The sequence below is a fragment of the Solanum stenotomum genome, chromosome 6 (genome assembly GCF_019186545.1).
Source record: "Solanum stenotomum isolate F172 chromosome 6, ASM1918654v1, whole genome shotgun sequence".
Lineage (NCBI taxonomy): Eukaryota > Viridiplantae > Streptophyta > Magnoliopsida > Solanales > Solanaceae > Solanum > Solanum stenotomum.
The window spans coordinates 39,791,720-39,816,816 of record NC_064287.1 but is presented as its reverse complement, the minus strand read 5'-3'; the positions used below and the strand labels follow the sequence as shown (position 1 = coordinate 39,816,816).

Here is a 25,097-nt window from a genome sequence, read left to right as displayed (position 1 = left end):
TATATATATATATATATATATATATATCTGTGTGTGTGTGGACATGCATAGTTGAGTGCATATTTCATTATTAAATTAATGTTTTAAAAGGACCATTTCCAACCCCCACCCAACTCCCAATATGATAATAAATATATCATATCCTACACGAAATTCACATGTAGAGTTTACTAATTTAATGAAAGAAAAAACGACAATCACTTTCCTCAAGGAACACATCTGCCATTTTTCTTACGTCAAAAAATAATTTTATAATAAACTTTTTAATTTTATAATAGTATTTGCAATACATAAGGGAATGAAGAAGATAAGGAGGGGAAAGGTGGGAAACAAGACTCCCACCAATATCGACAAATAAATTAAATTAGATGCTACCTACTCGATATATGAAATTGATATATGTTATAATAATATTGTCAATTGATTATTCAAATTAAATTAAATTATATTTGATCTTGTTCTCACCTTTTCAATCATTCTCCATATATTTTTAAAAATATTACATATTTTAAAAAAAAAATATCTATTTTTTTTAATCTGTTTAGAAAAGAACTTTTTTTTTCTTGATAACACTTTAATTTCAATTATCCACGTGACATGTTTAAAGTCACGAGATTAAAGAATATTTTGATATATTTGACATAGATTTAAATTAAGACTATAAAATTGAAAAATCTTCTTTATTTCCTTAATTATTTGAATTATTTGTCTCCATCACTTATAAGTATTTATTATTCATTTAAATGACTGATAAAGGATATAACAAGAAAGTGACTACTTATGAGTTATGGGCTATCTCTTCTTTCATTTTATTTTTCTTTGATTAAACCTTCAATCTTGATTGCTATTTGCCTTGGCTTGAAAAGATAATTAATTATGTGGCTTTGCAACATTTTCTTCGTAAAACACATAATTTAATCATTCGAATCCATACTTTCTTTTAATCGGATGCTAATTAAACCTAATCTTAAATAAAACATTCTCATATTTACTCTATCTTTTCTTATTTCATTACTTCTAATTCATAGGCCCTTTACATATATAACTTGTTTCACAACAAATATAAAATTAGAATAAAATATGCATGGTATAATAATGAAAATTAATTTTTTATACAATTAAATCAATGTATATGGTTACGCGGTTAAAAAATAACTTACTCAAAAGTTGTTTGATTTTTTTCAATCTCGCACGCTTAAAAAAATTGTGTTTACATTCTATATAATGAAGATTAAAGAATTGTACAAGTTGGAATGCACATGAAGATCAAATTGAAGGATCATATTTGCAAAAATCCCAACTCCATATTTCTAATTTTTCTATCATAAGAATGCATTAGGGTGTAAATGGAACGGCTCGGTGGTTTACTTTTAAAAAATTATACTATTTCAATTTTTTTGAGTATTTTATAATATATAATCAAAATTTAATATTTTTAAAAACTATCTCAATCATATTGATTTTTCTTCGGTCTCGGTACGATTTAGTTAATTTTTCATATTTTTTTTTACTTTAAAAATATCACCTCAAAATATATTATAATTAAAATATTTCTTTCGAAAGTATATTCTTGAAAAAGCACTTCAATTCTTCACCAAGAAGTCAAGAATATAAAACCTTGTTGCAGTATTGTTTGATTTTAAACATTTAATGGGAGTGCTTGCATACATTTTGTCATATTGTTTGACAGAGTATCAATCATAGTATCTTTTAATTTTAAACCTAATTAATTAAAGACTAATTAAAGAACAAAGACCCAAAGTAGTCCAGTCACCACTCACCACTCACCAGAGGCCTAAGACTTATGTTATATTTATATTTAAAAGATGTTAGGAGTATAAAATATATTTAAATATTAAATTTGACATATTATTAATATACAAAATATATTTACATATAAGGTTATTCGATTCGGTACGAGAATTTTTTGAGTTTTTTTCTTTATAAACTAAAAAGACCATCCCAATTATTCATGACAGTTATACACTAGATAAAAGTCCACAATTTTATAAAAAAAGATATAAATCAATTCCATTCAATTAGATTCAATCAATTTTTCATATTTTTTTACACTCAAATGCATTGCCTTAATTAAATGAAAGTCTGTTTTCACTCATTTTTTAAACATGCCTCATGAAACTGACCATTTCCCCATGACAGATCAGGCCAATGAGTTTTTCTTTCTCTCTTTCTATAGGCAGTGATAATACAAGATGCTAAAAAAGATAAAAAGATTGTTTAGTAGTCATTACATGGAAATATTCTTGATTTGTTTGAATTAAATAAGTTTTTATAAACGATTAGTATAAGTAAACCACGTTTGACACCCTGCTAGGCAGTATAAACGGGGTGGATATAGCTCTTTATATATGTACTAGATAATGGTGCCCGTGCTATGCACGGGCCCAATAATATAAATGGTATGTTTTGGGGCTAATAACGAAGTTTTTGAAGCGACTGTTTGCGTGGATAAAAGAATAAGTTTTTTTATCATAAACCTGTACTTTCTTTGACACTATTTAAGGCATAATAAGACTACCACATACAACATTTTAAAAATATTTTATGTTGTCAATTATCATGATTTATAGTATTTTTATGATAGATTCACTTCAAGAATCAATGGAAGTTTTTGTATTTTTTTGAAAACATATTTTATGTTGTCAATTATCATGATTTATAGTATTTTTACGCAATTTTTAAAAATAAAAAACACAAAAAAAATAAGACAAATAAATTAAAATGGACCCAATAAATGTTATTTTTGTTGTCTCAATTTATGTGACACAAATAAATTTTGGAGAGTCATCCAAATTTTCATCTTTTTTAAAAAAATGTTTTAAGTTATTAATTATTGTGATTTATAATATTTTTATGTAACTTCAAATAACCTACATTACTGNGTTTTCTTCTGTAACCTTTGATACCACTAAGTACAATGTTTTTGATGGTTGTTACTTGTTGTATATTTTATATTGTTAGTTTAAGTATATGTTTGTTTTGATTGTTACTTAAGTTTTATTATATCGTATTATTTAGCGATCAATTTGGTGTGATCACGTTGTTATCTTAGTATTTTTTTCCTCATTTTATATATCTTTATTTATTATTTAATAATTTTATTTTATCCTTTACCCTACCTATTTCATAATAGCTCTAGCCTGTATCCTACTTTTCTTATATGTTTATCATTCAAATTTCTGATGTGTGATATTATGTAACACAGAGAAGGATACATTCTATCCAAATATTATATTTATTAAAATAATACAATATAACATAATACAATACGATACATTATTCGATCGGTTGCAACATTACAGCCTGGGTGATATCTATATTACAAGTCAATCTGGAGAAGTTGACCTAAACATATCATTTAATTCACATGCAAGAAGTTGTAATAAGGGATTTTTACAATGTATCTTTGACTTTGACAATAAATTAATGATGATTAGTAAGTGTTGATGAATATACTATAAATGACCGTTAAAATATAAATTGAATAAATAAATATTCAATGTTTTGCTTTTTTTTTTCTTTTCAAAAGGAGATTTAAACTGCGATATAATCTTAATTAATTCATCAACATAACTTTTGATATAGTGGCGTACATATGATTTTTTTAAAGTGGTGTCACCATTTAAGGGACAAGAATGATTCAAAAAGAAAATTAATGAAGCTTTTGCTTTATGCCTCCAAGTATTTGAAGGAGACATTAATAGTGAACTTTATGAAATGATATTTTTCTTAAAATTATAAATTTTTGATTAAGTTTTTTTTTTTTTAAAAATTACCCACTGTTTATTAAATTTTAATGTTTTCAAATTTTAAATTAAACCACTCACATCTTCAAATTATTAAATAGAATTTTATACTAACATTATTTAACCGATGGTATTGCAAATAAATACGATTAATATCTTTTTATAAATTAACATCAATCGGCAATGAACTTAAATCAATTCCTTTACTTCGTTGATATTTTTTTTGACTAATTGACTTGTTCTTCCAAGTCAGTTGAAACTTGAGTTGTTAAGATTGACTTTGTACGTTTATGATTTTTTTTAGAATAATACCTCTGCATTAAATTTAGACTAATATGATGTAATATGCACCATTAGTAATTGAGGATCAAATAATAGACGATTGCGGACAATTGTAATCAATTTAATGAATTCTAAATTGTTTCACTGTAACATAGAAAAAATAAAATTATTATTATGAACAAACAAAAATAAAAATTTAAGCACGTAAATACTTAAAATAGAATAGCAAAAAATACTTACATGATGCGGAGAGATTTGAGATGCCAAATAATGATGATTGATGAACAAGAACGGATTTTTTTTGAAGAAACTCAGAAGTTACAAATATACAAATATAAGGATTTAAGGAGTCAATATTGTATTTACTTTAATTTTAATGGATAAAGGACTCACATATTTTGAGTTTTATTTTAATTCTAAAAAAAAAGGGTAAGTTAGATTTGAATGAATTAAAGTGGGTCTATAAGTTGGAGACTTAAATATATTTTGTACGAAGAACTTGAAAAACAAATTGATTTTTTATTTATTTCTTGGCAAGTAAGATTTTTTAATTATTTTTTTTATCAAGAGCGTTTATATGTAATGTAGCAAAAGTCATAGGGTTGAGAGGGAGTGGGTGTAGGGCCTCGGGGGTAGATGGTAAAGGACAAGGATAAATGGCGTTAGGTGAGTGGATGGAAGGATACAATAAACATAAAATGTCACTAATAAAACTAGTTTTCCAATTTTTATTAACAAAATCATTTTTTCATTTTTGAGGAACTTGTTTTTCTAGAAAAAAAATCCAACAAATTTTGTCCAACCAATTCACAAAAATGTTTTCCTTTATATCAAACACACCCTTATAATTTTTTTAGGGTCTCAACTCTTTTTTACACTAAATAAACCTCAAAATATAAACACAATATAATACTTTTCATCCATTTTAACGAAAAATATGTCATAATGATTACATGAGTTATAACGAATAATGTCACCACTTTCTCCACTTTAAATCCACTAATTATTATACACTTTAATATTTTAATATTAAAATATACATATACATCAAATATAAGTAATATTAAAGAGTTTGTAAACAATAATATATGAATTATTATGCAAGAAATAATAATAATAATAATATTATGGAGTGTCTGATTGGTAATGAATGTTTTCATATTATTTCCCTGATATGATTGATGAAAAATACAGTGATATTGTCCGTGATCTTTTGTTTCCTAAAAATTAAAATCCCAATAATTGCTGGTTTTTATATATTTTTGTTTCATCCGTGAAGAAAAGAAAATCCCAAATTAATAGTGTAAAGAATTTGTAGGAGTCTAAATGCACAAGGAACCCAAAGCGAGGGACCATACCTGCAAACATGCTTCATTTTCCCTAATTTTTTCTATCATTAGAGATGCAATATGATACTCTCGGTTCATTTTCACTATATTAAAATAGATTTTCAATTTAAAAAATTAAGAGTTAACTTGTCATTTCATACATATTAATCTTTATTATTGACTATATAATCATTTCTCAAAATATTAAATTTATTATATTTAAAAAATAATATAATAAAATTATTATTTTATTTATTACTCACTCTTTTTCATATTAACTAATTTATTGGGGATTTTTCATTATTTAAAGTTCAAGATGGATGTTGGAATTTTTTTTCATATTTTCCCTTTCCTTTAATGAAGTTGATATTTTCTAGGAGATAAATTGTACTACTTATAAAGTTATATTTATGATTTCACAAAGAATAATAGTAGAAAATATGTCCTTAAATATTTTTCTTAATAAGTATGCATTGTCTCACAAATCCAGTTAATATGAGACTGAGAAAGTACTTCTTAAAAGATGTTTTTTTTAAAAAATTTCCCACTCAGTATTCGGATCCCACATTGAAGCCCTAGCTAAATTCGGATCGCGCACTGCAGCGGCCCATTCGAGAGTGGCGCTCCCAATAAGATTTTTTCCATATCCAGGGCTCGAACCCGAAACCTCTAATTAAAAGTGGAGCAGTCTCACCAATTTTAAGTCAAATACAAAATGAAGAAAGTAAAATTAAGGAGGGGGTAGTTGAATGAATTATTTTTCTTGCACAAGACAGATCAGGCCAATTATCCTAAAGTCAGAATCAATATGCTAACAACACACGAAAAATGAAAACAATAAAATAAAAAAAATGGGTACAACCAGCCATTATACTAGAAAAAATAATAGTCACATGCAAGGCAAATTATAGAAGTTGACAATGTGGGTCTTTGTTTTATATCTTACTACTGCTTACAAATATGCAAATAATTCATTATTCTGTGGGCAGCAGCCTGCATATGAAGCTGTATTTTGATTTGACAATTTATATTATCCTTTCTGTTTATGTGATAATATTTAATTTTTAATTATTCAATTTTTTTAAAGAATATAATAACATCTTATTCTTATTGTTAGTATAAAGTTTTTATAATTATATAAATATAATAATATACTAAAATTGTAATTTTAAAAAATTAATTCCATGATTATTTGTTACATAAATTAAAACAGATGAAGTACTTGATATTTCATTCTCCCTACTTAATTGCCTCGATTAAGAAAATTATAATTTTTGTGACCACACACCTTTACCTGCAAAGCTGTTTACGTCTTCTAAAATTGACAATTTTCAAATTTGATAATGAAAAATTTCATGAGAAAATATACTTGTTTAATTTTTTTTAGCATGTAATTTCAATTTTCAGATTTGACGTGACTATGAATTAGTGATGTAAGTTTGTCACATAAATTAAAACACCACTTCTAAAATTGACAATTTTCAGATATGACGTGAATATAAATTTGTGCTATGTAAATTTGTCATGTGGGCCGGTCCAGGCCAATCCAAACCATTGACATCTTTTTGTAATTAGGTAAGTTTACGATCGATCCGGAGCCGGGTTTGGAGTAGAAGAAAGGTTGTTCGGCCCAATCCACGACCTACTTGGAGTCGGGGTGGGTTCATATGCTATTTTTTTCTTTTAAAGTTAGTCTTTAACTTATTAAATTTGAAATTTGAACAATCATAAACCTTTAATTTAATAGGTTATGAATCTTCTAACTCTTCATATTCCAAGAGATATGGTCGTTTGAAGTTGACTAAAGTAAAATCTTATATGGAAACCCAACCAATTAAGAAACTTTTACCTCAACTTTGTGTTAGAGGATTATTATTACCTTAATTAATCTTCAAATATCCTCCCACACTAAATAATTGACTTTAACACCTAAGCACAATTAAGAATCATCTGGTACAACCCTATACACTTATGAAGAACGGTTCGGATCTTAGCTTAGAGATTCTTGGGGTGTTATATAATGATATTGACTAATGATTGCTTAATAGTTACTTACCTCACAACCTAATTTTCTCTATGGGGTGTATACCGGTTGGGTTGCTATACGGAGGACCAAACCTGGTTACCAGGAAAAACTTGATATATTGTCTTCTCTTTATATGGTATAGTCACATTGCAATTATTCACCAGTACATGTCACTTTATTCGGATGCAACATTATATTATCAATTGCCGACGAGATCTATATGAGACGCGGTTCTTGAATAACATCCTCTTGACACTATCTTTCGTTCCAAAAAATGCAGCCCCTACCATTAGTTGTCTATGGAGATCTGTGATTCAATATTAAATTAATCGAATATTTTGTTCAGTCACTTCAACAATCATAAAAAACTTAATTCTACTGAGTTGATTCCATCTCCATGACTTTGTTCACATTCATTAACAATTTGTTAGTGTCTTTTCAGGTTAGGACTCATGCAATAGGTAGCTAACCTATTGAAAAAAAACTACTCTTATCCCTCTCCTTTCAGTCAAGTGAACTAATTTTTTTTTTGTGCTTCTTAAGTCGACTTTGATGTATATAAGTCAGATGTTTGAAAAGGGAATCACCCATAATAAACACTCTTTCAGTCAATTAATGCCTTTATATACTATAATATAACTGATTAGCCAAAAACTTCCAGAAATTTAAAAAAATGTAGGAATCGACTTATTTTGCGGTAATGGGGCTTTGAGGGACATCTTATCTTTCCCTTATCAAGCAAGTCACACCTAATCGCCTTTGATGCCATCTTTAGATGTTGGAAAGGGAATCCCCGCCTTTAGAGACTATAGTATAACTGAGTAGCGAAAACCTTCTAGGAATTGAAAAAAATGTAGAAATCAACTTATTTTGCAGCAATGGGGCTTTGAGGGACGTGTTATCTTTCCATTATCGAGTAAGTCACACCTAATCACCCTTGATGCCATCTTAAGATGTCACCCTGCATAATCCGCAATCATAAATCCGTTCTGCACTAAAGAAAGGTACGTATGTTGTCACTTTCATTCAGAACAAGCAATAACTGAGCTATCATGGAAGCTGATGTGAACAAGCACCGAATGGTGTGAACAAACACTGTTTTTTGCCGGTGTGCGTTAGTGAAGCTAATAGTTCAGATGCGTACACGTTTTCAAGGATTGAATTTCCATACACTAAACTATGTGGGTGCAATTATTTTTATTTAACTGTATATTTTTGTAAAAATATATTCCTATTACAAATGTCTATAAAGGTAAAAGATAGAGACTAAAATTGCATTGGAAATACTCAATATCTATTCTTTTTTTGTTTTACACCTTAGTCAGGTCTATATGGACACCAAAGAATCCCTCCAAATCACTAAAGATTGTATGTCTCTTAATCAGTAAAGCAAAAACAAACCATAAAGAAGCAAATGAACTTGGTGATCAACTGATACTTGTAGTGGAAAAAAAATTCTAGTTCCAAGCAATACTACAACAACAATAACACTATTTTCTTGAGCACCAAGCATATTCTTTATTTTGTCTTGGCTCTTGTTTGAATCTTCATCCAAAGTTAATCCCAGAGCCAGGGGCGAACATCTCGGGCTCATTTGCAAATAAACATGGTTAGTTACTGATGCTGTTAGGCACACCCCTACCAGTTACACCAGGACCTGATGATGAGGGTCTAAGCAGTTCATAGGGTGCAATACCAGCACCACATCTGTTTCTAAGACTTGCATCCTCATTTCTTTCTTTTATAGTCTGCTCAATCTCCACTAGTCTTGCAGAAAATAGTTCATATATTTTTATTACTTGTTGATCATTGTTTAAGAAGCGATGAAGTTGTTGCAGCTGAGGCAAGTATTCCTCGTCTAGAGAATGTGTCGATACAGCATCTTGAACGGCTAAAAACTTGGTTGTCTGAAATTGAGTAGGCAAAGAAGATAAAAACATTTGCTCAGGGTCAAGAAGTAACTGTTTATACTCAAGCTCTTCTACTTGAGGAATGAGTTTCCACATTAAGGTGGGGCGATGCAGCACGTAGCCTGCCAATGGATACTGTCCAAAGTTTATAGCTGCATGGTGACCAGAAACAACCCAAATCATTGAAGCAAGTATGTTTGATAAGTCCTCTTTAGAAGCAAGGTTTGGCCACCAAGGTTCATCTTTCTTATCGGGGTGTCGCCTTGTTCTTGATCTCATTCCACCAACCTTGGAGCTCAACATGTAACATGACAGATTCAGGCTCAGAATAATAATGCTCAACATAAGACTCCACAAGTTCTTTTATTGCAGACCATATGAGAAGGCCATCAGCTGCATAAGGATAGTCCTCAATTACAAGTTTCACTCCACATGCCGCTGTTGGATCTTCCACAGCCATGCCCCTGTTCATTATGTTGCTTAAATATTATCAAAACAAAGACCATATGACAAGTGCTTTGACAGTATTTTTAGCATAGGTCCATTTTTCATATCACATTATTGGTCTAACTAGTTCTGGGAACGTGCGTTGCACATTTGCAGAGAAAACCCACAAATTTCAACATGATATATATGAGAGCATTATACCTTCTAACCAAATCAGCAGGCAATGCTTCCATATCAAACTGCCATAGGTTCTTGTAGGCAGTAGAGCTTAACTCTACCCCATACTTCCCTGCACTGTCGAGTGCCTCAACAATTCCATCTGCACTTATAAAAGTTTTCCTAGAAAAAGCATTTACTTGCAATGTGTAGCGCATATGAGGGTGGAGCAGCTTGTAAATTGGGTGCATACAGCTTAACTGCCTATGGGTGGCAATAATGTATGGTTCTGCACATGCGTGGATTCTCATCCTGCAATATTCGATACACATCTAGTTATGCCTATGGAACTTCACTTGATTTGACAACACTTTAAACTGTATAAAATGTACTCCATCTGTCTCAATTTGTGTGACATGTTGTTTGATTTGCCACAGAGTTTAAGACAGAAAGAAAGACTTTTGAAACTTGTGGTCTAAGATAAAGTCATAGATGTTTGTGCGGCTATAAATCAGTTTTATAAGAGGAAAAATCAACTTAGATTGAAATAAGAAAAGAAACAGTACTACTAATATATGAATTGAACCTCCTAGTCATGAAAATTGGAAGTCCCTGTTTGCAAAGAAATAAGAATCTTTAGGCAAATCACTGAGGCGATAGCAGACTACTACAACATTTCTTTTAAATTTATGGCTACCTTAAGTAGTTCAATGCTAACAGGGTTAACCCCCGCCACAGTCTGGCGTGCAAATTCATGGTCTCGTAGCCATGCAAATCTATCTCCTACAGACATATGCACCTCCTTGTCATGAAAATTGGTGATAATGATAGCTCCAGGACGTCCGAAATTGCTTGGCACCGTAAAATTAGCAGTGTATTCAACTATACAGGGATTGTCTGATAAGCATCTTTCCACATAACACTCTGCAATTTTCCCTGATTTGGTATCTGTAAACAGTAAAGACTCAAAACTCAAAATGAAGCACAACTACAACAAAAACAAATCATGAATTATTTTAAATATGTCAAAAAGGATATTTTTGAGCCTTTTCCATTAAAAATTTATATTTAGTCAAACAAATCACATTAAGAAAATAAAGATTAGTGATTATACTCATTGAGAAATACTATTGAATCAGGTTTACCAGTAAAAAGAGTGTTAGAATATGGCTCTCGATCCTCAGGTGGTTCACGCTCACCTGGAGAGAAGGAAGAGCCTTCTAACTATTATGGTAAGAAGCCCCAGATGTTATCGTTGTGGTGAAGTAGCTGGGCACATAAAAAGATATTGCCGAGCCAAGGAGAGCAATATGACTCAAAAAGTTACTGAAGAAGAAGAGCGGGGAAAGTGTTTAGTAGCTGAGGCTCGAGCAATAGATGTCATGATTTCCATCAATCTTGAAAGAGGCTGGATCGAAGATCTAGAATATAGTATAGCCGATCATGTGGAAAACCAAGAAACTGATGTTGTCGGCATGAAGCAAGAAATTTTTGAGGATGTTCCCAGTGGTGATATGGTAGCTGCTATTGTAGAAATCAAAGAAGAAGATCCTGAACATGCAATATATGAAAGTGGCGACCTTTACAGAAAAAAGCATTGAGGGAAAATGTATTGAAAGTTGAAGTCTCTGGTCAATCGTCTGTTATATCGAGGTCAATCACTAGCTTAGATCAAATTAAACATAATTAGCAGAGAAAGAAGATAAAGATCAAATAGATGAAGAAACTAATCTTAAAGGCCAAATTTCAAGTGGAGACATAATTTTTGAAAGCGCTGAAGCTCATAAACAAGTTATTGAAGAGCAAGAAAGGAAATTTAACGATGAATCCTATCATAGTGATGAGGCTACACAGGAAATTGACCATCAGATCATCACCGACTCAAATGAGGAAGCTTATATTGATGATAACTTTTTGTGGTATAAAGTTGCAGGTTCCAGAATCTTGAACGTTGAAGTTCCAAACTTGCCTATCACAGATGTCTATTCAAATAGTACTATTCTCAGGAAGCTAAGAGAAAAGGGGAGTTCAGGAACTCAGCAGGGAGATAATTTACATGGACCATTCGATAATGGAAAATCTTTATCATTTGACGAAGCAAGAGGAGTCCGGAAGAAATTGCTGACATCTTCACCAAGACATGGCACAAAGCTTTGTTTGAGTTCTTCCACGAAAAGTGTGGGGTAATTTTTAAAAAATTCCCCTTATTAAGGGGGAGTGTGAAAAATTAAAGTTGATTTTTTGGAGTTACAAAAAATATCTTAGATATTTAGTAGAACTTTCTAGAATTTTGTAAAGTAATATCTTTGATATTTGTAAAATCTAGATAGTCTAGAATATTAGATATTTAAGGGAGATATTTGTAGAAAAGATTTGCTATCCGTAAATAGTAAAGACTCAAAACTCAAAATGAAGCACAACTACAACAAAAGAAAATCATGAATTATGTTTAATATGTTAAAAAGGAGATTTTTGAGCATTTTTCATTAAAAATTTATGTTTAGTCAAACAAATCACATTAAGAAAATAGAGATTAGTGATTATATGCGTTGAGAAATATTGTTGAATCAGGTTCACCAATAAAAGAGTGTTAGAATAGGGCTCACAAGCCGATTAGAGTGCAAATACAATATTGGTATCGGATCCACAGACTCGTTTTGATTGTTGACATGGCTGTATACATTACATGAAAATGAGGGTTCTTGTATGTAATTCTTGACTTGTAAGATGGTCATTGTTTGTTTTTGTAGGATCTTGTCTAATGGAGGGTAGCTTCATTATTTGGTAAGTCTTCTTGCTTTATAACATTCTTTCTAGTCTTGTGACAGATTGCATGAGTAGCTCACTATCGTTGTTATCACTTTGGTATGATTTTCTTCCTCCAACTCACTATCGTTGTTTGTTTTTCTGTAGGTGGTCTTGTGACAGAGTGCATGAGTAGCTCACTATCGTTGTTACCACTTTGGTATGATTTTCTTCCTCCTACTCACTATCGTTGTTTGTTTTTCTGTAGGTGGTCTTGTGACAGAGTGCATGGATAACTCTGATCCACCAGCCCTCAAAAATATTTTTTAGAAAGTATCTTTTATTTTTAGCTAGAGAATCGAAATTACTTTTTAGAAAAATAATTTCCGACCCGGAAATCAACCCCATATAACCGATCTAGGACATGACCCCGACACCCGTACTAAGATACAAACCCGATGATTGATCCAAAATCTGATCCTGAGATCTGACCATGACCTGACCTCGACTTTCGACTTGAAACCCGACATTGAAACTGGGTAGGATATCCAACCCAAGAACTGACACCGACACTCAAATTTGGATACGATCGACCAATCCAAAATTCGAACCCATCACTCGAATCGAGACTTGACTTTCAAATCAGGACTTGATCCAGACAACCAACAACCGATGCGATACCCAACTTTTGAATCAGGACCCGACTCGTGAACCAACAATCGAGTTTGTATTCACATTTTGCTTGATATTAGTGAAACCAACTTGAAATCCTATGTGACAGGTCGTAGTTTTACTCCCTTGAGCAATGAGGTTTTCGTGTGAAACTCTTTGTGTTTATTGTTAAGTACTTTATCGCATTCTAGCTAACTATTTACCTGGAACTACGGTTCACGGTGGATTACCACATCTCAAAACCTAACTATTTTTATACGATTTATGAAAAATTCACAAAAAATTGCCCTGTTTGTATATTAACAAGTATAATATAAAAATGGAGTTCTGAAAATTTCTAAATGTATAAATAGAGAATTTGTATATACTTATCCTATTTGTATATTCACACATGAAATATACAACCGCACGAAATATACAAATCGCAACCTCCATAGCAAACAATTAAGTCTATTATGTTTGCTATATCTGGATTTTCTCAATAAAAAAGGAAAAATTACCTTAATACACAACTTATTTTACCATATTTTATAATATTTCCTACCATTTGAAAAAATTACAAAAATCCCTACTCTCTCTTATCGATCACATACATCACTTTACGTGATGCATAAGAATTGATATTAACAGTTAATTGTATGTGATACAATTATTAGACCTATATCTCATACAATAATAAGATATAAGTTAAGGATTTATGGACTACTCAAATACATGAAACATCAATAATATGAACAGATACATTGTCCTCGTTTTGACTGGTAGACTTGGGCTTTAGAAGATTATGGCCCTATTAGGAAACCTAAAATTAGGACAACTTAGCAAAATAGGCATTTTAACAAGTTATAAAACCTAAAATTAGGACAACTTCAGCCATCAAAGATGGCGATGAATTCTGAAGAAGACTCAATTCCTCAAGATATTACCATCCAAATTTTCTCCTGGCTTCCTGTTAAGTCTTTAATGCGTTTTAGATGTGTTTCGAAATTTCATAGTTCAATTGTGTTGGAACCAAATTTTGTGGATCTCCATTTATCCAATTATTCTAAGATCAATCGTGGTGAGACTAAGTTGATTGCCTGCGTAGACGACGTTTGTTACACTATAGAAGATCATCATGATGAAGAAGATGGAAATGCCACCAAGTATCATCAAATTGACAATTTTAGTAAGTTGTATGATCGAATTATTAATTGTCGTTTAGCTTATAATTATCATATTGAGTCGGATAATGGTTTGTTTTGTATATGGTATCTGAAGTATATTGCCATTTGCAATCCCGCTACTAGAGAAGTAAGATTTCTTCCCGATGTTCTCATGAGGGTGTGGACTTTATATGTTCAATAGGTTTTGAGCATGAAGAAAACAAGTATAAAGTTGTTGTTACTATTGAAACTTACGGAAAATTATCAAGAGCATGGGTTTTCACTTTAGGCATAGATAAATCATGGAGGGAAGTGATTAAATATGGCGAACATGATTGCTCTGGACTATTGTATAGTTGCGTTTGATGTTAAATCAGAAATTTTCACAAGTATCACAATGTCGATTGAATTATGTCGTAGTTTTATCGATTGTGACAATATGCTAATAGAAGTGAATGGAAAATTAGGAATGATGAAATATTCAGATTATGAGTTTGGTAACGACATTTATCTATGGGTTTTTGAAGAAGACGAAGAATGGAAACATGAGACACTTCATATTCCTTTAGAAAGGGAACCTAATGAGTTTTATTTTGATCCGTTTATGATTCGCAAGTATGGTGCTGAAGAAATTGTATTTGCAATACACATAACATGGAGAAGTCATGATGATGTTTTGGTTTTTTATATTTATGATATGAAGAATAAGAGTTGGAGACATTTTGAGGTTCAAGAATTTCCTGGCAAGATTGAACGTATTTTTACTTATAGTGAAACTCTCTTCTCTCTGCAAAATATTGGCAGTGTTCTTCAACAACTATCATGAATTATATATTGCTTTTATATGTAAAAGGTTATAGTGGATAGCTATATTGTAATGTGGAAGCTTATTTTGAGAGGATTAATGTAATACATGAATTACTTTTTGTTTGATGTTAATTTGGTTCGTTAATTTTTTTTTTTGGTTGTAATTCAAATATTTGTTTTGAAGGATAGGAGAAAGTGTGGATCTATCATTTATTAGTTTTTTAATTTGGGTATTTTAGAAATTATCATAATTGTTGCAACAACTGTCATAGTTGTTGTAGCAAACATAGTTGCTACGATCGACCAATTTGGAATTCCAACCCGTCACTCGAATCACGACTTTAATCCCAAAACCAACAATCGAAGTGAAACTCAAATTTGAATCTCAATTCTTCATCGTTGCATTACAACTGCCACATCTGCAGTAGTGGTATCAACATTAGTTAATCAGGCCTGGCCATTGGGTGAAATAATGTCTTTTATGTTTCTCCAGGCATCTTCCGCTCTTCGCTGCACCTCACTTTTGATATTCTTTAACTTCTCAGATTTTTTATCCATACATCTGATGTTGTTCTTGTAGTAAAAAAATTACCCAAACACTGTGACTTTTCCACAAAAATAGATAAGAATTCCATAGCTAGTATAGTTTAGTAATAAGCCTTTTTTCAACTATCAAGTTTGAACTCTGCTATTGATTCTTTTTCTTTTTGCTATAATTTCTAATTCTTTCTTTTTGATTGGTTTCGTAGTTACTGGGAAGTAAAGGTGTGAAAATGAAAGATCGGAGTGCGGAATCGGAGAATTTGGTATGAAATTCAAAGAGTAGCAATGTTGGAGAATTTGGTGAGAAAATGAAAGATCAGAGGAGTCTTCTGTTGACTTAGAGTCTACACTCTTAACCCAGTCGGAGAACCATGTGGTGTACCTGAAGCACCACCCCGAGAAAAGCTCTAATACACCAAGCATCCTCAATAAAGTCTACTGAAACAAAGGAGCTCCAAACTCGGGAGGAACCTGGTCCCAGCAACCTCACCCTGTGGCTTAAGAGAAACATCTCTAGCTCTACCTCTGGCAGGTGCCACTCCACATGCACGACCTCTAACCGGTGCTACTCCACAAGCACAACCTTTAGCTTGGGTCCTACCCCTACCCCTAGCTGGGGTTTCAATGACTCCATCGGGACTGTCTCTTCTCTACCACTAGAAATAGAAGCTCTAGTCCTTGGCATCTGCCAAAAAAACATGCGGTAACTTAGCACAAGCGAGGGTAACCACACATGATAAGATATAATGAACAAGAGGAATTTTCCTAACAGTCTTCATAGCCTCTGGAAGATAAGTACAGTCGTCTCCATATCGATCCTCGAGACTCTAATTATACTTGGCTTGTACACATGTGAGATCTATGAACCTAGGGTTCTGATACCATTTGTCACGACCCAAAAATGAACGTGATGACACTTTTCTATTCCAACCAAGACAAATCAGCCTCAACCCAACGAAACAAAAGAAAAAGGAAAAAAAATAAAGCAAGAACAAGACAAAGGCAGAAAACTCATTCATTCTATTAACACCTTAAAACATGGTTATCATTTGTACAAGCCACTAATGTAAAAACATAATTCGGAAGATAAATACAAGTCCTTAGTCTTTGTTTCTCAAATAGAACAAAACATAACATAAAGGAAAAGATCGAGGGTTCGCCGGGGTGACAGGTGACAAACAACTACCTCTTAATGATCCTTTGATAAGCCTTGGAAAGTAAGAGAAGAAGGACGATCACACGGTACCGGGCTCAGAACGTACACAAGTGTAGAAGCAAACCTACACAAGTGTAGAAGCAAGGAATGAGTACCAACAACATGGTACCCAACAAACAAACTAATAAACTAGGCAACCTAGCTCGAAATCAGATACTCCTTTCCATCCCAACCGAACCTCCTCAAACTACAACCTGCACGGAAAATCAACCCAACTTAACAGTTTTACAATAAACAGTTCATAAGTCTCAATATTCACAGTCCCAAGTCAACAATCAACACGTCTCAAGTAGTTAAATCACAAATATCAAATACATCAACCTTGCTCACTCAATAAATCAATCATAAGTATAAAAATACATCAAAATATGAGAATCAACTCTCGCTGGGACCATTTCCCATCGGCTTTATGTCATATCACTAGCCGGAACCATTTTCCATCGGCCTTATGTCAATCACTGACTAAAATTATTTTCTATCGGCTTTATATCAAATCACTATCCGAAACCATTTCCTATTGGTTTTATATCAAATCACTAGCTTGAACCATTTCCTATCAGCTTTATATCAAATCACTAGCCGAAACCATTTCAAATAATAGTGCACTTGTTGTGAAGTGCACTATTATTAGTTTTGTTCAATCCCTATGATGTAAGTGCATTTATCCTATAATGATTTGTGGAGGTTGAGTCTTCGAACTCTTAATGAAATTTTGTATCTCGTATGAGTGGGGTGTCAAATTATAAGAGCACCCTTGACAAATTTCACCTATGTGAGTGTGAAAGTAGGCCGCTTTCTATGAGAATGAGTTTGTTCTCAATAATGCTCATGAAAATCGAGATGGCACAAGGCCGTTATGTGCTGACTTTGAAAGCTTATGTCAACACCTTAATTATTATGTGTAAGCAGTGATACTTTATTTCCCTTAAGCAGTGGTAGTTCAAGTCTGAGACCACCACTGACTTTGGAGTATAGATTATTGTTTTACTAAGTGAAGGTTCGATGCAGAGCACACCTTTATTATGCACAATAGTCTACATTCAAACTAAATTGGTGAACTCTCTTATTTTAATATTAAAATGAGTGGGAGAATATTTGTGTATATGCATTTTATTTTTAAAATAAAATATTAAGTGCATATGTTAGTGAGTATAAATTATGGTAGAAGATCACTATTGGTTCTTGTAACTTATATGATCATTAATTCTTGTAACTCTCATGGTCATTAGTTTCTTGTAACTCATATGACCATTAGTTTCTTATAACTCATGTAATAACTATCACATTTATCTACCCACATTACTATTCCTCATTCCACTCATTAATTATATGGAAGACTTCTTCACCTTTAAATAGTGATGTTTCTTTCTTTGTGAAGTATCCCAAGAAAGAAGAGAAGTACAAGAAAATATTGTAGTTTACAGTGAGGTAAGTGTAGTGAAATAGAGAGTTGAGACAAAGAAAATATTCTAAGTCTTCAACTATATTCACTATACAAAAGAGAATAATTATATGTTGAAGGAATGTGTTTTTTTTTGTGGAGCTTTGGACTCTTCAACTAATCCAGAGTTGCTTGAGTTGTACGACGTTGTTGGACTGTTGTATCTTGGAGGGGACAAGTTAAGAGTGATACTGCTGGATCGGTGTAGATTATGCCGCAGTGAGCTTGAATCTCCTTAAAGAGTGCGAGATATCCGCGCTTCAGCCTAAAAAATTGTTTATTTATTTTGTCATTTTATTTTCAATTGTAATTTATTGTATTTGTGGTATATTACACCAACAATTAATATTATTAAAAGTGGAATTTTTCAAAGTGCAAAGTTGAATTACCATTTTACCCTACATCAAATAAAATATCCGATTAATTAAATATTAAAAAATATCACATATACTATAATAGATACTAAAATGAAAAGGTTGTTGATATTTGATATTTTTTGAAATGGTAGAAAAACTAAGAAAATATGATAATAAATGATAAAATTTTTCCATTAATTTTTTTTAAGTGGATGTGATAAGGTCAAACGATGACAAGGGGAGAGTAATAGGTAACCATCATTTAAACGAAACAAATTGTTAATTCCCAACACTTGAATGACCCCTTCACTTTTTTTTTTCTTCAGGGGAAAGTGAATAGGTCAAGATTAGTTCACTTTTTTTTTTCTTCTGGGGAAAGTGAATAGGTCAAGATTAGTTCAGTGGCCTCTACTCTATCATCTCTATCACCATAAGCAACTCAGGAGCAGAAGAGGGTTTCTAACTGAGAGATACCAAAACTCGGAGCCTGGTTTGTGTTTTTCCAAAACTTCACCTCTTCGATTCTTCCTTTATTTGTTTATCATCATTCGCTGTGTTTTATTTGATTTTCTAGTGAGCTAAAAAGAAATTTCATGTTGTATTTAATTTTATAATAAATCTTAATAATACCTTAGACTATTTGATGTATGTATTGTTGTGGCAACCTTTTCTTTCATTTGTATACTGTAGATTGTTTGGATATTCCTTATTCTTGTTTACTTTCTGCAGATGTCTCCTAATGACAAAGAAATTGCGTGTCAAAGTGTAGATCTGGATGTACTTAGTAGCCTTCCTGAGAATGTAATTCATGATATTCTTAAATTTTTGCCTTTACGAGATGTGGTGCGGACAAACATCTTATCCACGAAATGGAGATACAAGTGGTGCAGAATTCCTCAATTGGAACTCTACCTAGCACCTTGGCTAGTAGAGGACTTGAGATCTGCTTCAATTCAATTTAATAACATTTTATATCACCTTTTAACCTTTCATGCCGGACCAATTTCTAAGTTTATCTTCATCCTTTATACTAATGGAAGAGGTCGTCCTGAGCTTGACAAGTTGGTATATTTCCTCTCTAGGAATGGAATTCAGCATCTTGATTTTACATTCTGTGGGTGTAGCCAATACAAAATGCATTCTTCTTTTTTTACATGTTCGCAATTGAGGTATCTGTCTCTCTCTGGTTGTGAAATACAGATTGTTCCTCCAGCCTTTAAAGGATTTCACAAGTTAATTAGCCTGAAATTATCTGAAGTCACAATTTCTTCCATAGTTCTTGAAAGTTTAATCTCTAATTGTCCATTGATCGAGCAGTTGGTGTGCGTTGATGTTGCCATCGATGACGCTGAAATTGGTGCTCCCATGCTGAGATCCTTTGAATACATCGAAGATGAAGGAATTATATGTTTTAAAAGTGCCCCGCATCTTGCAAAACTTTCACTTACGCATAAGAAATATCACGTGGGGACAGGAAGTTTTCTTGAGTCTTTCTCTGCTCTTGAACATCTCAAGTTGAATCGGTTTAGTCTTAAGGTAAATTTTCTTTATCACTTCATTGAGTGTAATCATAGATGGATTAAATTATCGTTTTGACTTTGAGTCATTTTGTATTTTCTCGCTAGTTTGTGGTTGCAGTAGCAAATAAAGTACCAGCAAGGCTCCCTTTTAATCTTAAATGCGTCAAACATCTTTGCTTAGATTCGATTCTTCTGAAGCAATTGAATAACGTCTTGTGTGTTCTTTGCTTGTTAAGAAGCTTCCTGCATCTGCAATATTTTGAAATCCAGGTTCATAAACATTCCACTCTTTCCTTTCTATTTCTCGTATTTTCATACTTATTATCCTCAATAAGTTTAGAGAGTTGGGTTGTTTATAATCCTTCTTAGGTGATTGATGAAGATGATGAAATTCCAGAACGAGAATGTCTTAAATTGGAAGCTTGCTCAGATGTGACATTTAATCACCTTAGAGAAGTTAAGCTAAGTTGTACTATAGGCTCAGAGCCTGAGTTGCAGCTTATCAAGCTTTTGTTGGCCAAGTCTCCCATGCTGGAGAGAATGCTAATTCAACCCTCGAAAACAGGTCGTCATGCTAGCAGAACAATCACAATCCCCATTGTGCTAAACTCATTTCGGCGTGCATCACCTGAAGTACAAGTTGTTTATAATTTATAATTATTATGGTGACTAATCTGTTTCGTTATGAATTTGGTATTACAATGTTGTTGACTGATCAATGAAATGAGTCTTACTACATGAAGTATATAAGATTTGATGGTGTTATTGTCCCCTAGCTAGTAGCAGTGGTGATGGACCTTCTTTTGTTATATAACTCACTATGATATTTATTAATATGTCATTTTTCTTTTGTTATTCATTGTGTTTTTCATGCAATAATTAATGTGTTGCAGCCGATAGAGGCACAAATACAGTGTCTATATATTTCTCGAGGCACAGTGAATCGTACATACATATCACAATATTAGTTTGAGAGAACTGCCTGAATTGCTTCTTTAAATTTCTTACTTCATCACTTGTGGTTGGCTAAGCCTAATTAAGAAATTGGTTACATTCCTGACATTTATGTTTTTACAGAAATAGAGAAACTGCTAGTCGTTTTCTATTTCTTATTTGTCATTTTGTACTTATATCAACGTCATGTCATGAGTTTGAATCGATGTCTTGGCTAATTACAGTTACAGAGTACAAGGATATATAAAGTAGTTAATTGTACACACCTCCTTACTTTGTTATTAGGGTACACATTTATTTCCAGATATATATTTATTGTCATTGAAGATTGTTGACAACTATTGTTGAACGAGGGAGTACTAGTTCCATCTAACAGACTTGGGAAGTTCAACAAAAAGTCCTTGGAAGAACTAAAGAATAGTGCCCCATTGGTTTTCTTCCGACCTAAAATATGTTCATTGATACAACTATTAGTAGATCTCTCAATTCATCTAAATTTGTATGTCAAATATTTCAGAGAAATTCATCAGATGTACAATTTATGAATTCCTACTTAAGTTCATTAATGCGTTTAGGTGCATTCTTCGCAAGTTTTAAAATTTCTTCACACAACATAACAAAGACCTGTAAAGCAAGTTTAAGCTCTTGTTGGATCTTTTGATCAAACTAAGCCATTATTTAAAGCAATTCACCAAAATAATACATTTTTTAAATTTTTTACAAAACCAATATAAATATATTTCACAGTAACGTTTTAGGGTATATATATTTTTTAAAAATCTATTAAGTTGAGAAACGTCACTGTGAATAATATTTTACGCTAAAAACGTTACTCGTAGTAAAGTTTTATAATACGTTACTATGAGTCATGTTTTACACTTAAAGCGTTACTCACATTGATGTTTCTTAAGAATCCAATCACGTGACATCGAATCCTGTAAATTTAGAATCGAATCCAACAAATATAGCTATAGTTTGTAAAACAAATCTATATTTTAATGAATTTTAGTGTAATAATTTTATAAGAATTTTTTTTATCCGTATACACAAATTATCTCCCAGTAATTGAAGAAATAACCTTTTAGAGTACAAATTATTAATATACCCTCTCTGTCCCAATTTATGCGACAAATTTCATTTTTCGAGAGTCAAACAGTTTAAGTTTGACCAAGAATTTGCTCATGAAATTTTCAATTTTTTAAAAATGAAATTTATATATTTGTAAACTAAGTAACAAGTAATAAGTCAGAACTATTGACAATTCATATTATTTAAAAAATGTGTGAAAAATTTGCGGTCAAACATAAACTTGTTTGAATCTCAGATCCGAAATGTGTCACATAAATTGAGACAAAGGGAGTGTATACTTTGCAGGATTCAATTCTAAATTTGCAGGATTCGGTGTCCCTTGATTGGATTATTAAGAAACGCTACTGTGAGTAACGTTTTAGGTGTAAGATGTGACTCACAATAACATATTATAAAACTTTACTCATAGCATAAACCGTTACTCATAATAGCGTTTCTCAACTTAACACCGTCAGAGCACGGTTGAATTTTTTAAAAATAAATTATATCCAAAAATGTTACTGTGAAATACGTTTATACTAGTTTTGTAAAAAATTTTAAAAACGTATTATATTGGTGAGTTGCTTTAAATAATGACTTAATTTGGTAAAAAATTCTTGTTGTCATATATCATGTATACTCCACCAGAATTCACAAAAAAAGTGTGTACCAATTCGTTTTATTATTAGGTTCCTAATAAGAATTGACTATTAGCTACCATTTTAGTCATTAAATTAACCGGGAAAAGTTGACGAAATTCACAATATTCAACTTGCAAGTGTAGATTTAATTGAGAAAATAGCTAAATACCTCTCAATTTATTATTGAATTTTTAACTATACACTTATTACTCCATTGGACTATTTCAAAATGAAATTAAGTTCACACTAAAATGATATACCCAGATTTATTGTGTGAAGTGAAACACACACACCAACCCATTTTTAACATGTGTATTTTCTATTTAAATTTGTTTTTGATTTACTTTCTTTCTCATTCTTCTTCTTTTCATTACCCTCCATTATTTTTTTCACCATTAAAACAATATCAAAGTTTCTTCTAGTGATAGATAAAAATGCAAAAGAGGATCAGATTTTAGAAAAATCTTATCAAGAATCTTTTTCTAATGATAAATCTGAACAAAAATCACTAATAGGTATTGTTGGAAAGACAAATTGATCAAATGGGTTAAAGAAAAAAATCAACATTTCTACCGCAAATGAACAAGGACTTGAATTTATTTTATTTCTTTCTTTGATTGTAAATTATGTGTAAATAAAATTACAAATCTGATGTTTGTTTTTGGGCAACTCGAAAGATTGATTTGTATATATGAAAAAAAAATGAAAAGTGAGGTAAATTATGAAGAAAATTGAAAAAAAGAAGAGATTAAAAAGTTGCCAGAAAAAGTTGCCGATAAACTCATCTTCTTAGTTCTTTTGGCTTCCTCTTCTCTATGGATTATTTCCTTGTCGTCGTCGGCACCGCCAATCCGTCAAAGATGGAAGTGTTAAGATTGTTGTTTCTTCTTCACCATGGAAGTGGGTGAAAAAAAGTAATTACCTCCATCAAAGGGGAGGGAATTTTATTTTTAAGAAATAAATAAATACAAAAAATATAAATTATTTAACTATAACAGAAATATAATAAACTTCTTACATGTGTATTGCTTCTCACTCTCTCAAAGAGAGTGAAATGCACTCTATGTGCCAACTTAACACTTAAAGGTTATTTATTCCACTTTAAAATAGTCCAGGAGTGTAATAAGACTCTTGTGAAGTATACGTGTGTAGTTAAAAATTCGCTAATAGGTTGGGGGCTCATTTGGCTATTTTCTCGATTTAATTTTAATAAAAGAGAGAAGAGAATCACATGATAAGAATTCATCACCAATTTAATTATTATCTAAGACAAGTCAAGAAGAATCTAGAATATTCAAGAATTGTAGAGAATTGGATGAAGATCTCTAGAATAAGTGTTTTAGAGACAAAAGTCTAGAAATATTCTAAAATTTAATAGTTTCAGGAACATTAAAAAATAGAGTGGTAACTACCCAAGCAAGTGGTCAAAGCAAGTAAGCATGATAACAAACAAGAGTGAGTGTTAATTAAAGAGTATTGCTGAAGCAAGAACCAAGTGAGTAAGCAAAATTGTAAGACTGAAACGGATCCTTACTTTGCAATAATAATAATTAAAGTTGTAAGCATCCGACTATGCCCGTCTCCAAATATATTCAACAAGTGGTATCAAAGTTTGATGGATAAATAGCGAGGTAACAACTCAAAGAAGATCCAACATGCTATTGTTAGAGGCTAAAAGTCGCGAGGCACTAAACAATGACAGATTTTTGCAAGCACTTTCAATAGTGTTGAGGAGCTCAATGCAAGTAACTACGGATCATGGAACACGATAAGGCAATTAATATTACTTTTTCGGTCAGGATTTATGGGATATTATTGGTGGATCATATACTATACCACCAACAGATGTTGAAGCAACAAAAAAGGTGGAAAGTCAAGTCAAAACTGGAAGGTCATGTTTGTTCCCATGGTAAAAATTGAGGATGAGTTCTTACAACGAATTAAGAATACCAAGACACCTAACGAAGTTTGGGACACACTTGCAATGATTTTCACAAAGAAGAATGATGCGAGATTACAAAGGCTTGAAAATGAATTTTTGTCAATCTCACAACAGAATATGATAATCAGTTA

The 25,097-nt window shown here is 31.8% G+C and overlaps 3 protein-coding genes across 5 annotated transcripts; 2 read left to right on the top strand and 1 right to left on the bottom strand.

The window, feature by feature from the left end:
- Positions 1–9,013: 9,013 nt before the first annotated feature.
- Positions 9,014–10,227, bottom strand: LOC125868742 (lipoxygenase 6, chloroplastic-like). The gene is given in 3 exon segments (XM_049549318.1): positions 9,014–9,571; positions 9,573–9,777; positions 9,962–10,227. Coding segments are annotated over 3 exon segments (1,029 nt in total).
- Positions 10,228–14,215: 3,988 nt separating this feature from the next.
- Positions 14,216–14,680, top strand: LOC125868741 (putative F-box protein At1g47790). Its single transcript, XM_049549317.1, has one exon. It carries the CDS (start codon positions 14,216–14,218, stop codon positions 14,678–14,680), a length of 465 nt encoding a protein of 154 aa, XP_049405274.1.
- A 4,517-nt stretch (positions 14,681–19,197) lies between these two features.
- Positions 19,198–21,193, top strand: LOC125866841 (F-box/FBD/LRR-repeat protein At1g13570-like). Of its 3 annotated transcripts, XM_049547208.1 has the most exons (5): positions 19,198–19,331; positions 19,571–20,010; positions 20,159–20,377; positions 20,467–20,631; positions 20,731–21,193. In XM_049547208.1, the coding sequence occupies exons 2-5, from the start codon at positions 19,996–19,998 to the stop codon at positions 21,016–21,018; spliced, it is 687 nt and encodes a 228-aa protein (XP_049403165.1). In that variant the 5' UTR covers positions 19,198–19,331; positions 19,571–19,995; the 3' UTR covers positions 21,019–21,193. The 3 variants fall into 3 exon arrangements, with proteins under 3 accessions (XP_049403165.1, XP_049403164.1, XP_049403166.1); XM_049547207.1 differs by having other exon boundaries at positions 19,571–20,377; XM_049547209.1 differs by lacking the exon at positions 19,571–20,010 and having other exon boundaries at positions 19,207–19,331.
- The last annotated feature ends 3,904 nt before the right edge of the window (positions 21,194–25,097 follow it).

Coding starts and splice junctions, on each gene's coding strand:
- LOC125868741 (XM_049549317.1), top strand. CDS start 14,216: ATGGCGATGAATTCTGAAGAAGACTCAATTCCTCAAGATATTACCATC.
- LOC125866841 (XM_049547207.1), top strand. CDS start 19,571: ATGTCTCCTAATGACAAAGAAATTGCGTGTCAAAGTGTAGATCTGGAT. Junction 20,378..20,466: donor TGAATCGGTTTAGTCTTAAG/GTAAATTTTCTT, acceptor TTTTCTCGCTAG/TTTGTGGTTGCAGTAGCAAA. Junction 20,632..20,730: donor TGCAATATTTTGAAATCCAG/GTTCATAAACAT, acceptor AATCCTTCTTAG/GTGATTGATGAAGATGATGA.